The following is a 13,850-nucleotide window of genomic DNA, read 5'->3' on the forward strand; positions in this document are numbered from 1 at the left end:
GATAAATTTCATCAAAATCGGAAATGCAACCGCTTTTGTGCCCAATTACCTTAACTTTTATTTTATATTTAAGCGTATTTCATTTTTGTTAAATGTTGGTGAATAACTTTATTGAAAGGAGTTGTTAGAAAACGATGTAGATTGATCATCTTTGAATTCAATTCACATTAAGATCTGACTGGTAACTCGGGCAATGTCGGGCTCAACTTTGGATGAAAAAACACTGATAAATATATTTATAAACGTATATTATGAATACGTATACAGACGACCAGTTCGTATTTCTATAACACATATCCAGTAATGTCACCGATACTGTATCAATGCTATCGACATCAACCTACGAATTTCAATCTGTTATTCATTAATATCAAGGTATCAGTTATCGATATTGATTCTTTTCTAATCGATCGGAAACAAGTACTGTACTTGAAACACCATAAACGTATCGACACTCGTCTGATACCGCAGGTAAATTTCGGTACAGATTCTTAGAGCTAAAATAAGATGAAAATCGAGAACAACAGAATTGCGCTTTCTTTTTTTACACGAACGAATGTAGATCCACATTTTTATTATTTCACATTTATACGATATTACTTCCCTAACAAATTTCAAGTACCATTTGATATCGATTCTAAGATACATATGAAGAATATGACATTTTGTTCCATTTCTTTAGGTGGCAAAAGATTGACGAAGAAGTCGCTAATTATCCAGAATTTCATAGAAATGACTTCACTGTAAAATTTTTACCGACTCTGAAAGATGCAAAAATACCTCTTGCCGAGGATGGATTTACCGACCTCTCATACCTTAATGCTGATTGCTTTCATTGGAGTCAAAAACTACATGCACTGTGTGAGTATAACAGATGAAACTATACAATTATTTAATGAGTGTTACGTTGATAATCAGAAATGTTTTGTGTTTCCTAAGATGCGAATAATCTGTGGAACAATTTGTTGGAACCAGTTGGTAACAAGAGTAGGGCTCTCACTTCGCTATTTGAAAAATTTCTGTGTCCTACTTCGGAAAGACCGTTCTTGATGACGTATAAAAATTCAAAGAACAGCGAAACTTAAGGATAGTTAGAGAAATTAAAAACAGTTTCTGTAAGTGGAAGTTGTATTATAATCTTCGTACTTGCTTATTTAAAAACTACCAAAATTATAATCAGCAAATGTTCTAAAATAAGAACCAATGTTAGATCCTTAATAATATTTAATTTTTGCTGTGGTATTTCAGTCATTTTGATCTTGTTCTTGTAATTTAAGTTCTTTGTGAATAAGTAATAAAGAAAATTGGTAATACTTTGACCAGTGAAACATTTTCTCAGTCCTCGTCGGACATACAAATTCAACATAAAATTCAGTTTTTTCGAAGATGCTTCGCTTTTCCTATCTTTTTGCTCTAGTTAGTTGCTTATTTCTCCTTTTGCTTTTGTTTAAAGTATATACATATATAGCATATCATTGTTATGTTCTGAACGTGAGTCGTGCATGAATCCAGAAATGAAAGGAGAAAGGAGATTTGCAGTAAATAAAAAGTATATACTCCTCACATTCGCATGATCGTCATCTCGACCACAGTGGCAACCAATTAACGAAGAACACGAAAATACAGAAACAAACGAAATAAACATGGAAATATCACAAGACAATGACTGGAACAACGAACTAACACACCACGAAGAAAGCTGGACGGTGGCAACTTCCAGCAAAAAACGTAAAGTAACCCCGTGCACAAGCGGCAGGAAAAGTGTACTACAAGAAAAAAAACAATGGCTGCAGGATATCAAATTCAGTAACTCATTTAGCGCACTGCCAGGAGAGGCAGCAACGGACTCAACGGAAAAACCAACAACCCGCATTGATAAACCACCACCAATATATATAGATGCGAAAATAATTGACCCCCTCATCGAACTACTAAACAACACTGCAGGGAAAGATAACTATGTTACCAAACAGATAAAAATAGACCAGGTGAAAGTGCAACCAACACCCCAAACACATTCAGAAAAGTGACAAAATCACTAAAGGATCAAAATGCAGGGTATCACACCTATCAGCTCAAAACCGACAAAACTTACAAAATAGAAATCAGGGGATTACACTCAAAAACAAACACTGACAACATAAGCGAGGAACTAGGAAAAATCGGACACCAGGTAAGATCAATAAGTAACATAACCAAGTACGATACCAAACAACGATTACCGCTATTTCTAATTCAGCTTGAACCTAAAAACAATAATAAAGATATATATTAAATCAAAAAATTACTAAACACAATAGTAACAGTGGAGCCACCTAGACATAAAAAAGATATTCCGTAATGCATAAGGTGTCAGCAATACGGCCACACAAAAAATTATTGTAACAGAAGCCCGGCATGTGTTAAATGTACAAAAAACCATTTAACAATACACTGCCCATCCACAGGAAAAATAGAAGAAGTTAGATGCTATAACTGTAACGGAAACCACCTAGCCAGTTATAAAGGGTATGAAGTCAGGAAACAATTACAACGTAAACGGTTTCCGCTGCTACGAAACAGGACATGCAATAACTTACAAGCGCAACAGGACAACGCAAAAACCGCGACAATACCAAATTCACAGCAGTACCAACATCTTTGGTAGCCGAAGCTACGTGCAAGTAATCAGCCAATCGCCACCTTCTGACAAACAATATCACAACAACATCAGCAACGACACTACAGAAATCAAGGAACTTCTCAAACAATCCATCAAAAATACCGAAATGCTAACTAGAATGATAAGCGAACAAAACGACAGCAAATGGCAAACATTTAAAGAAATAATCGAAAGCAAAATAAACTGCAACATCCCATTGAAAACTCCCGAACACATAGAACAGGCAGTAGTAACATTGACAGAAATTATCCAAGAAGCAGCAAGGACAACCGCTACACCTGAACCAACAACAAAAACAAAACATCAAAGCAAAAACCCCTCAGATCTCCACAAAGTTCACCCAATTAAAGGTGACGTTAGTCTGCCATATTTAAGTCTTTCGCAAGAAGATTGTTAGAGAAAGTAAACATAGTGTTTCACGCCGCGGCCACTGTGAGATTCAACGAGCCGTTACACGTCGTTACGCGAATCTACATGAGATTGGGGAGAAAGTTTATACGTAAGTATAAGTTATACGCAAACGTTGTTCCATGGTTTACGAATTAATTTATATTCACTTATTATCGACTTTGCAGTACGAGCTTGAAACCTTCAGAGATGATCGACATGTGTGACAAATTCGAAAAACGTCTATCAACCAAATAGAAAAAAGATTTTAAAATCTTATCCGAACACATACACATTCAGTAAGAATTTAGCAGAGCAAATTGTAGCAACCAAGTGCAAAGATATGCCAGTTGCGATAGTTCGGCCAAGCATAATTGGTGCCTCTTTGAAAGAGCCATGTCCTGGTTGGATACAGAATATTTCTGCATTAACAAGTATTTTCATAGATCTTTTTCAATAGTAATTGTTCAATACTCCTTTCATTTCCTAAAAGTGGAGTTAATCGATGTTTGCCATTTGGTGCTTTTAATGCAAAGTGACTTCGGTTTGCTATAAAATATTGGTTTGCATGTGTGTTCTATTATTATCGGTGTATGATCGGAGCTAAGTTCCAGACTGGCTGTTATTTTTAATTTGTTTGCATTTAGTCCTTTTATAACTGCAAAATCAAGCAAGTCAGGAATTTTGTTTAGATCTGCCGGCCAGTATTTTGGTCTTCCTGTGGATAATATGTTGAGATTACTTGTCCTATTGTAATTTTCTAATGTTCTACCTGGATGTGTGTTAAATCTTGAGCCCCATAGTGTGTGCTTTGCATTGCGATGTATTTGTCACCTAAGGATTGAAAGTACTGTACCAATTTGTGCTGTGTCATTTCGTGTCGCGGTGGTACATATACTGCTGACATCTGGAAGTAATTGCTGTTAGTTTGTATTGTAACGGTGGTTACTTGAACGTTTTCCAGACTAATTTGGCTATGCAAGTAGCGTTTGATATCGTTTCTTACTATCACTGCTTGTGCTTTTCATGAGGGGTGTTTGGTATCATAGATAGTAATATGGTATTTTCATGCATCTTTGAGGGCTCGTGGTTGGAGACCATTGGATATCCAAGCTGATATTTTTAGCGTGTCCATTTCTATTTTTTACTTAACACGTTTGTAAGAAGTTATAGCATGATTGTAATTTGTTGTGTTTGTTGTCCGAGTACTGCGTTTAGCTCACTTATCATGTTTGTTACCATTTCAGTGTCCTTGATGCATTGCTTGAGCAATTCCTTGATTTCTGTAGCGTCGTTATTGTTGTTTTGATTTTGGGTGTTAAATAGTGATGTTTGGTGAATTACTTGTGCATAACCTCGGCCATCACAGGTGTTCATATTTCTGTAGTTCGGTTTTATACATTTGGTGTTGGCTCTAATTCTGCAATTTCTGGTTGCAAGGGATAATTGCCGTATGTTCTGCTTCGAAGCGATGGAGATAGTTTTCGTTGTAGTTGTTTTCTGATTTCGCACCATTTATAGCTTGCTGGGTGATTTCCATTACGTGTGTGGTGGGGCTAAGAAAACAGACAAAGCGATGCTAATGGGGAAAGACGAATTAACAGTCAGTGTTAGTTGAGAATTCAGAGAGTATTAGTTGAGAAGTGGGAGAGTGTAAATCGAGACATCAGGGAGTGCGAATTGCGTTGTCGACAGTGTGTTGCTAGTGTCACGACCGGCATACTATGAAATCCGATGGACTGATGACGGAGATAAAGATGTGGCGGTACTCGGCGAAAATGTATATCGCCGAAGTGCCTAACGAGCCATCAATATCCCAACGGTCCTTTCGCCGAATGTTCGAGAAGAAGGCGTGCGTGGCAACGGTCGCGGACGCTTAACAAACGCATGGATAGTGGAGATATTGAGGGGTGACAAAGGAAAATGAAACAGATCTGATCGAAAGTCAAATTGTAAGAGCTTCAGTATTGGAAAGTCACGGTTAGAGTTCAGAAGAAAATCGTAATTAGTGTAAACCAAATATTTTAAAAATTAATTCTCTTTTTATTTCTTTTTTATATTTTATTTTTTCTTTTTATCTTCGATTTCCTCTTTTTTTTTATATTACGTGACACTAGCGTTTTCGAGAGAGTATGGTCCGCGTGAAAGAGAACGTTGGAACCGTAGCGACGAGAGTTGCAAGTTAATTATTTAGTTATCTTAATTCTAGTACGTCATTTTGAGTAATTCACGTTAAACAACCATCATATCCTGTTTAATCAACATCTGTTTAATCTATCGTAAATAAACTAATTGTAGTAGAGATCCTACACTATTGTGTTTATGATTTCTTTAACGTCAAGAATTCCTTTGTTATTAGCTTTGGATTCAAGTTCTATTGGAAACACTGGCAATGACTGTTTCGTATCATATCTGGTTATGTTATTTGTTGTTCTTGCTTAATGTCCGATGTTTATTAATTTTTCTGTTTTGAGCTGGTATGTACAATACCAAACGCTTTTCTCTTTTAATGCTTGCGTTGCATTTCTAATGCTTTCTGTAGTTTGTTTGCACTTTTACTTGTGCTGGTTTTATTACGCCCCGAAGCTTACTATAGGTCGTGTTCGTAACCGTCGCTCGTGGTGCTACAGTGTCGCAGACAGATCGTCTTATATAACTAGCGAAATATTCCGATTCGATAACAAGTTTTAATTGCTTTATACTGAAGTTTTCTCTTCCAGCAGTGTATTTTCGAGCTATCGCGGGGAGACGTGGTCACGAGAATACGAGTCAACGGGAGTCGTAAATTCCCGTTACGATTGTAATAATCAACACCACGAATAGTTCGATCCCCTTGTTTCGGTTAGGATAATAGGGGTGTTTGTTGTAGTATAACACTGTGATTCGCAGAGTTATAAAAATATATATTTCCAACACTTTGTACAATCACACAAATTAGTAACGCCGTTGACTAAAATACAGGTAACGAAGAAAAGGATTATTCGTTGATGAGAGAATTCGTATATGTTGACTTTGATTGACTAGCGGGATATGTTGAGAGCCGTCGGAACTCTTTGTCCGGTAGGTACTGTGAGAGGTATAGGGACTATAGGAACTGTGAGAGCCGAAGGAACTCTGAGAACTGGTTCTGATGTGATTACGGAGGAAAGCACGGTATGGGTGTGCTTTTTGAACGAAGGAAGTTGATTCGTTGTTCAGACTTTTCGTTATGAAATTGAGGACAAGGATCGGCGCTACCCATTGGCTAAGACGTCGATGATTGAAGATGGGAGGTGTAAGCACCCTACCAACATGACTCATGGGAAAATCCAGACTTTTCTATTATAGAAATGTTTTCCCGATCATATAATTACCGGGTTTTCCCGTGATAACTACCAGCTTTCTCCGTAATCTGTAAGAACGTACAATAGATCTAAGGACTTTTTAAGTACCAGTTATAAACCGAAAATACTTGCAGGATTAAAGTTTCCTACAAGCTAATAAAACTCGGTTTATGGTGGGGCATTAGGTTTATTGAGGGTTTCTCTAACGGTGCTTGGGCCTTGACGGTCAGACATTAAAGGACGTCGCGCGGAACGTACGCGACGTAACAAGCAGTGTTGTTCCATAATTCGATTAGCGGATCGATTTGGGCATCTATGTAGATCGGTGGTGGTTTAACGATATGAGTTGTGACCTATTTGTTGGTCAGAAGTGAACCGAATGAATTTCGGAATGGGATATCTTGTAGCCGTTGTTGCTTTTCTGTGTCTGAAATTTTCATGGCGCTTGTGTCTGGTATTATTTTACGCTTTTTGTGCGCTGTTGCTACCTTCCAGTGTTCATGTTGATACGATAGTTCGTCATTGTAGCTGTTTTCTTCTTTGTTTTGCAACGTTTCCATTTTGTTGAAGAACTTTCCTGTTCTTTGTTTATTGGTTGTTTTTTACTTAACGCATTTGTAGATTTATCTATGTAATATATTTTACCTTTGTTTGTTATTTTGGTTGGTGGCATTTGCTGTTGCATTTTGGAGCTTTACCATTTTATAGTGTTTGTTGTCTTTTCGTTTATCAAAATTCACTGCTTTCACTGAAACACAGTTTCTCACGTCTGTTTAGCTCGGCTGCTCATGCTGAACTGTTTCTCACTATTAGCAGAAATATCTGCTCATCTCTGGATAAGACTTGCGAAGCCACATTGGTTTCCACAGAGATCATTAATACAGATAACTCGTATACATGTAGATGCCAAAAGCATGAACGGGTCATACTTAGAAACAAAATCCGTAACAGTAAGAAAGTGGGTTTAAATGTACATTAGCTGAGATTAAAAGCAAAGAAGGGAAATGTTGCGATCTGATGTTGATCTTTGGCGTTCGTAACCGTTACATGTTATTGTACGTATCGAATTTTAGGTTTCTTGAATTATATTCAGATCAATACGGTACTTGCTGCCATTAGAAATAGTTATTAGAAAGGATTGATTGGAATGATTTCAAAATTGTTTAATAAATTAACGAACAAGAATTGAACTAATCGAAATAGTTTAACGAATATTTCTGGTGTCAGCAACTACAGTTTTGATTTAAATATAATTCGAGAAACCTAAGATTCGACACCTAGAAAGACACATAATGGTTACGAAGACAGAAGATCAGAATCAAATTGAAATAGCATGTATGAATTGTTTATAAATCTGAAATCGTTCGCGTGTAAATACATGCATCCTCATCGAGCAGTGTCATAAATAGTTTTATTTAGAAACGGGACGAGTGAAAAGACAAAATGAAGCGGATTATGTTTCCCTTCTCATAAAATTTTATTTATATTGTATTTGTTTTAACAGAAAAAATAAGGTTCAAATAGTCAGTACATGATAAGGTATATTATCCATAGTACGATCATTATACCGAACATTTTCGAAATTTGATCTATCCAGTACAACCTGAAATTACCGAAAATATATGTATTTATATTAGTTCCTATTTTTTTATAGTAAGGTACTTTTATACGCACCTTGATAATCGTTGTCGGGCTGTTGGCTGAAACTCTTGTTTTAGAATAAATTTCCTGATACCCATCAGGTAAATTGCAATATACTTCTCCCAATTCATATCTCCTAAATCTAGTTTGACCATATCGCTGTCGTTTAACATTTTCACCTTCCTCGCCAAGTCGGAACAGTTCTCCCTTTGAAAAGTCCATTCGTTCGTGGTGAAATATGTTACTGATGTGAACAATTTGTAGCTAGATTTTAGAAATTTCATCATTCTGAAATATCATTTTTAATTGTTATTGTAGATGAACACAAAGATTGTCTCAGAAAGATTGTCCTCTTTGTTCGAGGTTCGATAGAATACTCACATTGGTTTACTACCTCGGAGTCTTAAAAATATATCTATGACGAACGCAGGCAAATACGAAATTACACTCCGAACCTTGTAAATATATCTATTAGCTATTATTGGATTATCCGGATACCATAACGTATCGTTCAGTGGCGTTTCTCTGCTATGCTTCAACACGAGCTGTTGCAACTGACCCCACCTTGTCAATAGGAACATTTACATTATTACAATTATTGCAACTATACTTAAAGCACAGTTTACTGTTATGTTAGTATCTCGGGAAATATTATGTAATTTAGATAAATGTTATGTCATATCACTACTTTTCGAAATTGAAGTATTGAGAGCAAAAGCGTACTTTTGTATTCTACGTTCATTTGCGTATTGTTCACATTACTTAAACAAACTGAGTTTTTTGGAATACTGTAACAATCGAATTACATGAGTTGAAAAAGATTCGTAATACATTTTACCTAAAAGGATTAGCGCTACTCGTGCAATTGTAAACTTTAACTTCGTGCTCAGAATGTAGCGTGACATGCCATGCAATAGATATTATCGCGTCCACTATGAAATCGACGGGCACTACATCTAATCTTGCATCTTTCCTACCCCGTATTGCTGTTGCACATCCTCTACTGGCTAACAGAAGGATGCCTGGTAACATTAATTTGGTTTAGAAATTATTTGTGATTTTCGATTAGCAGAAATGTAGCACTAAATAGATAGGAAAGAATTCTCCTAATTATGAACAACAGCAAACTTGAACTATAATAATGATGAACTAGTGGAAATCCTGTTATTTGGCTTCCTACAAGCCAACAGATTAACTCCTCTTTTCTGAAATGTGACGAGTATTGAACAATTATCATTGCAAAAGATTTACGAAAGTACCTGTAAGTGCAGAAGTACCCTGTATCCAACCAGGACATGGTTCTTTCAAAGAGGCACCAATTATGCTTGGCCGCACTATAGCAACTGGCAGATCTCTGCACCTGCTTGCTACGATTTGCTCTGCTAAATTCTTACTGAATGTGTATGTGTTTGGATAAGTTTTTAAAATCTTTTTTTCTATTTGGTTGATCGACGCTTCGTCGAATTTGTCACACATATCGATCACCTCTGAAGATTTCAAGCTCGTGCTGCAAAGTTAATGATATGTGAAAATATTCTTCATGATATAATTCTAAATGTAATATTCCTAAACCACGCAACAATGTCCGCGTATAACTTATCCTTACGTATAAACTTTCTCCTCGACCTCGTATAGATTAGCATTGGTAAAAGCTGTGCTGACGTGGACGAAGCTAATCGGATGCTTTAGTTCGTTCCAAAGCTCGATGACACGAAGAGTACCCTTCGTATTCACATTAACAGCCACGTGTAACGGCTCATTGAATCTCACAGTGGCCGCGGCGTGAAACACTATGTTTACTTTCTCTAACAACAGATTTCTATCTTCTCGCGAAAGACCTAAATCTGGCAAACTAACGTCACCTTTAACTGGGTAAACTTTGTGGACAACTGAGGGATATTTTGCTTTGATGTCATCGTATATCTGAAAACGAAAATTCCAGAAATGAGATTTAATCAATTTATCTCCTGACAGGTTTAAACATTGAAGGAAACAAGTGGTTATATTTACGAACGGGATCATCTATGAGCTTCTTAATTCGTTGTTCTATCGTTTCGTCCGTTTTTGGACGAAGTAGTATAAAAATGGCTGTGATGCGCGGACACATGCGGAGCAGCTTTTCCAGGAGACCTTTTCCAACGAATCCGGTTGCCCCAGTCAAAAGAATCCCACTACCGGCGTAGAACTCTTCGAGAGTATTCGTCTTATTCAACCCTTTATTGATCGCATTTTCATTTCTTTCTTTATTGACTGTATCCATGTTTCAGGATCTTGACACTTTCAGTTCCAATATTTGCTATAGATTATCATTCCCGACAAACAGTAAGTGGAAAAATGTGTTAAATGATATACCATATTGGTTATAGTTGAAATCTTTTTATATATTATCTTCTAAAGAAATCTACGTAATTCAATAATTATTGGTTCGTTTTGCATGAATCAAATAATTGCGTTAGGTCAACGATATTCGATTAAGTAACGATAATATTTCGAGTCTAAGTTTAAACATTCCTTATGTAGTTTCATTTGACGTCTTCATTTTTTATTTCATGTGTATGCTTGTGAATATCATAACATACAGTGATCAGTAATTTGTGTGGGAAATGTGTGTAGGTCATGCGAGACAGTGTTAGCTCACATTTAGTAGCTCCTCGTGAATAGTTAATGCGTATGTGATTCTGCTGTCACCCCCCGTGACAACATGCTCATGTGATATCCGTATTAATATATTTCATATGTTCTCTTCATTCATTAATTATTTATGGTGGCAAAAGGAAGAAAATTTCTGATATTTTTATTTTATTGTATCTTCAAGATTTTGCAACCAAACACCCTGTATAAGTAGTCCCTCCCCCCCCCATCCGATATTTTCGAGCATCCATTATTCGATTACCTTGATACTAGAACATTTTATTATCCGAACAGAATATTGTATTTCCTAATAGCGGATCCTCTTCTGTTTGAAGTATGTACTGTATACATATTTTATTAGTGTTCATGTACAATGTATTCTAATGTATTCTTTTGTTTATTCGGTTTAGTGAATTCCGAATATAAGACTTTAATATGGAACTAATAATGCTCTAGGTATCGAAACAAAACAAAACAAAAAAATGAAAGTCATGTAAATGCAATATAAGTAACGAATATACATAGTGTTGGATGTTTAACGGAACTGTCAATCAATCTTAATCTGTATTTGAATAAATGAAAATTCATATAAAAGTGATTGTTCCAATATCCGAACAGTTTTGTCGCCCTGTTAGTTTTGACACCGGAGGCTCTACTGTATTTCAAATTACCTGGTTAAAATTTTATTCTCACAGCAAACTGATGAATGTGATAGTGTAAATGAGAACAGCGGTCAATGAAATTAACCAGAACATAATATTCCTACATGTTATATGTCATATATGTAGTATCGCGAGGAAAAAGCCTGGCTAGAAATCGATCAAAACAATGTCGTCTGTCCTTCGGTTGTTAGTTTACATAGGGAAAAAAGCCTATGTGACTAAAGTCACCTAGTTCTTGAGGAGCGTTAACAGGACGGGATTAGAGAGGGGAAAAAATAACGCCAACGGAGGAGGACAGTTTGAATCTAAAAGAAGTTGTTATTGGTCGAGAAGCGTTGGACGGTTGATCGAGAAGGAGAGTAAGTTTTTTTTTTTATTATTTATTTATTAAAATTCACAATTTGTCCAATTTGGACATTTGGTGGAATTTTTTAACGGTTAAATTAGCATGTTGGTGGCTACTCCTAGCGGGGTACCATCCTCGTATTTCTTAGGTTATGTCCTTTATTAGGTCTGCTGGGTGCTTCCTTTTTAGTCTTCTGTCCATATTTATGGTTTTGTATGTTTCCGCAGCTAGCCGGTTTATGTGTGTTGCTATTCTTGATTTGTATTTCTCGGAGTATCTGCTAATTTCTTCCTTGACCGTTGGCATTCCCAGGTCCCTTCGTATATCTTCGTTTCTGACGTACCAAGGTCCGTTTACTATTGTTCTGAGGATTTTAGCCTGTATTACCTCTATTTTGTTTATATTGCTCATTGCTGCCGCCCCCCAAGTGGTATTCCGTACGTCCAGATTGGTTTTATGATCGTTTTATATATTTTTAATTTATTTTCTGTGCTTAGTTTGGATTTTCGGCTTGTTAGCCAGTGCATTTGTCTCCTTGTTTTCTGTATTTTTTCTACTATTGATTTGATGTGTAGTTTCCAGGTGAGTTTTTGATCTAAGTGGAATCCTAGGTATTTGACATGCTTTGTTTGCGTTATATGCGTGCCGTTCAATAGGATGTTTGGTGGGATCTTTTTCCGTAGCGTGAATGTAATATGGTTGCATTTATTGGGGTTTGCTTTTATTTGTTTTTCTTGTAGCCAATTTTCTATTTTTACGATATGTTCTTGTAGTATTTTGACTGCCGTTTCTGGGTTAGTATGCCTGACTAGTATAGCTGTGTCGTCCGCGAATGTCAATACTGTGCTGTTGGTAGTTGTTGGTATGTTCGCCGTGTATAATGTGTATAGTATTGGGCCTAGGACGCTTCCTTGTAGTACCCCGGCCTTGATGTCTTTAACTTGAGAATGTGTGTCCTTGATTTTTATTACGAAGGTTCTGCTGCTTAGGTAGGATTTTATTAAGTGGTGTATTTGCTCCGGGAATTGTTTCCTAATTGTTTGTAGTAGACTTTCATGGTTAATTTTATCGAATGCTTTCTCTATGTCTATAAAGAGGGCTGTGCAGTATTCCTTGTTTTCTAGTGCTACTATTATTTCGTTTATAAGCCTGTGCATTTGCTCTATCGTGGAGTGTTTGTTTCTGAAATCAAATTGGTGATCCGGTATTAGTTTTTTTGTCTCTATTATTGGTTTTATGCGGTCGTATATTATCTTTTCCAGTATTTTGGAAAATACTGGAAGCAGTGATATTGGTCTGTAAGATGCAGTTTGGTGCGGGTCTTTGCCTGGTTTATGTAACATTTTGATCTGTGCTAATTTCCATGGTTTGGGGAAGTATTGAATTCTTAGAATTGCATTGAATATTATTGTCATTAGTCTTATTGCTTTTGGCGGAAGGTTTTTCAAGATTTTACCATTGATTAGGTCGATTCCTGGCGCTTTGTTGTTTTTTGTTTTATCAATTATGTTTCTAATTTCTTGTGCCGATGTTTTAGGTATGGTGTATTCCTTGTCGGCTGTGGTAGTAGTGGTTTGTGGATCCTCCTCCGTATGACTTTTGAGGTTGCTGTTGTTGATAATGTGTGGTGTGAATATGTTGCAGAGGTGGTTGGAGAATTCTTCCGCTTGTTCTTCGTTGCTTCTTGCCCATGTGTTATCTGCTTTTCTGATTGCCGGGACGGGTATTATTGGCTTCCTTATTTTTTTCGTGGCTTTCCATAGTGAATAGTTGGTGTTCTCGTGTGTGGGGAGTGTCCCTATGAACTTTGCGAATTCGTTATCGTTGTGCTCCTTTATTTTGTTTTTTACTTCCTTTGCAAGTTTGTTTAAGTGTTTTTTGTTTTCTCGGGTTCTGTATTTTTGCCATTTTGCTTTTGCTTTTCTTTTTTCTTTGATTTTGTCGAGTATTTCTTGCGGGATTGTTATTGTTTGTCTGCTGGTTGGTTCGGGAGTAGTGGTTGTCCTTGCTGCTTCCTGAATAGTTGCTGTCAATGTTGCTACTGCCTGTTCTATGTGTTCAGGAGTTTTTAACGGGATATTGCAGTTTATTTTGCTTTCTATTATTTCTTTGAAAGTTTGCCATTTGGTGGTTTTATTGCATAGTGTTTCTGGTTTGCTATAGTGAATTGGTTTGTTTCTGTATTCAATTATTATGGG

The 13,850-nt window shown here is 36.5% G+C and overlaps 2 protein-coding genes and 2 long non-coding RNA genes across 12 annotated transcripts in view; 2 read left to right on the plus strand and 2 right to left on the minus strand.

The window, feature by feature from the left end:
- The window catches only part of LOC126926273 (fatty acyl-CoA reductase 1-like), a 285,326-nt gene that overhangs the window by 160,341 nt on the left and 111,135 nt on the right, over positions 1 to 13,850 (plus strand). The gene's annotated exons all lie outside the window — the stretch shown is intronic.
- Positions 1 to 13,850, minus strand: part of LOC126926304 (uncharacterized) — a 137,358-nt gene that overhangs the window by 94,870 nt on the left and 28,638 nt on the right. The gene's annotated exons all lie outside the window — the stretch shown is intronic.
- LOC126926300 (uncharacterized) lies at positions 392 to 1,085 on the plus strand. Its single transcript, XR_007714467.1, has 2 exons — positions 392 to 861; positions 940 to 1,085. It is a non-coding gene; the product is annotated as an uncharacterized LOC126926300 (long non-coding RNA).
- Positions 7,894 to 9,533, minus strand: LOC126926288 (fatty acyl-CoA reductase 1-like). Of its 2 annotated transcripts, none has more exons than XM_050742574.1 (5): positions 9,273 to 9,533; positions 8,852 to 9,035; positions 8,395 to 8,577; positions 8,047 to 8,220; positions 7,894 to 7,975 (listed from the first exon to the last, which is right to left on the minus strand). In XM_050742574.1, the coding sequence occupies exons 1-5, from the start codon at positions 9,487 to 9,489 to the stop codon at positions 7,897 to 7,899; spliced, it is 837 nt and encodes a 278-aa protein (XP_050598531.1). In that variant the 5' UTR covers positions 9,490 to 9,533; the 3' UTR covers positions 7,894 to 7,896. The 2 variants fall into 2 exon arrangements, with proteins under 2 accessions (XP_050598531.1, XP_050598530.1); XM_050742573.1 differs by having other exon boundaries at positions 8,047 to 8,301; positions 9,273 to 9,531.

This window comes from Bombus affinis, chromosome 17 (assembly GCF_024516045.1).
Source record: "Bombus affinis isolate iyBomAffi1 chromosome 17, iyBomAffi1.2, whole genome shotgun sequence".
Taxonomy (NCBI): Eukaryota; Metazoa; Arthropoda; class Insecta; order Hymenoptera; family Apidae; genus Bombus; species Bombus affinis.

Excerpts from the sequence above, each read along its gene's own strand:
- LOC126926288 (XM_050742573.1), bottom strand. The coding sequence starts at position 9,489 with ATGTGTGACAAATTCGACGAAGCGTCGATCAACCAAATAGAAAAAAAG. Across the intron at positions 8,578-8,851 it reads AGTAGCGCTAATCCTTTTAG|GTGGGGTCAGTTGCAACAGC; the intron begins GTAAAATGTATT and ends CCTATTGACAAG. Across the intron at positions 8,302-8,394 it reads CTCCGAGGTAGTAAACCAAT|AATGATGAAATTTCTAAAAT; the intron begins GTGAGTATTCTA and ends ATGATATTTCAG.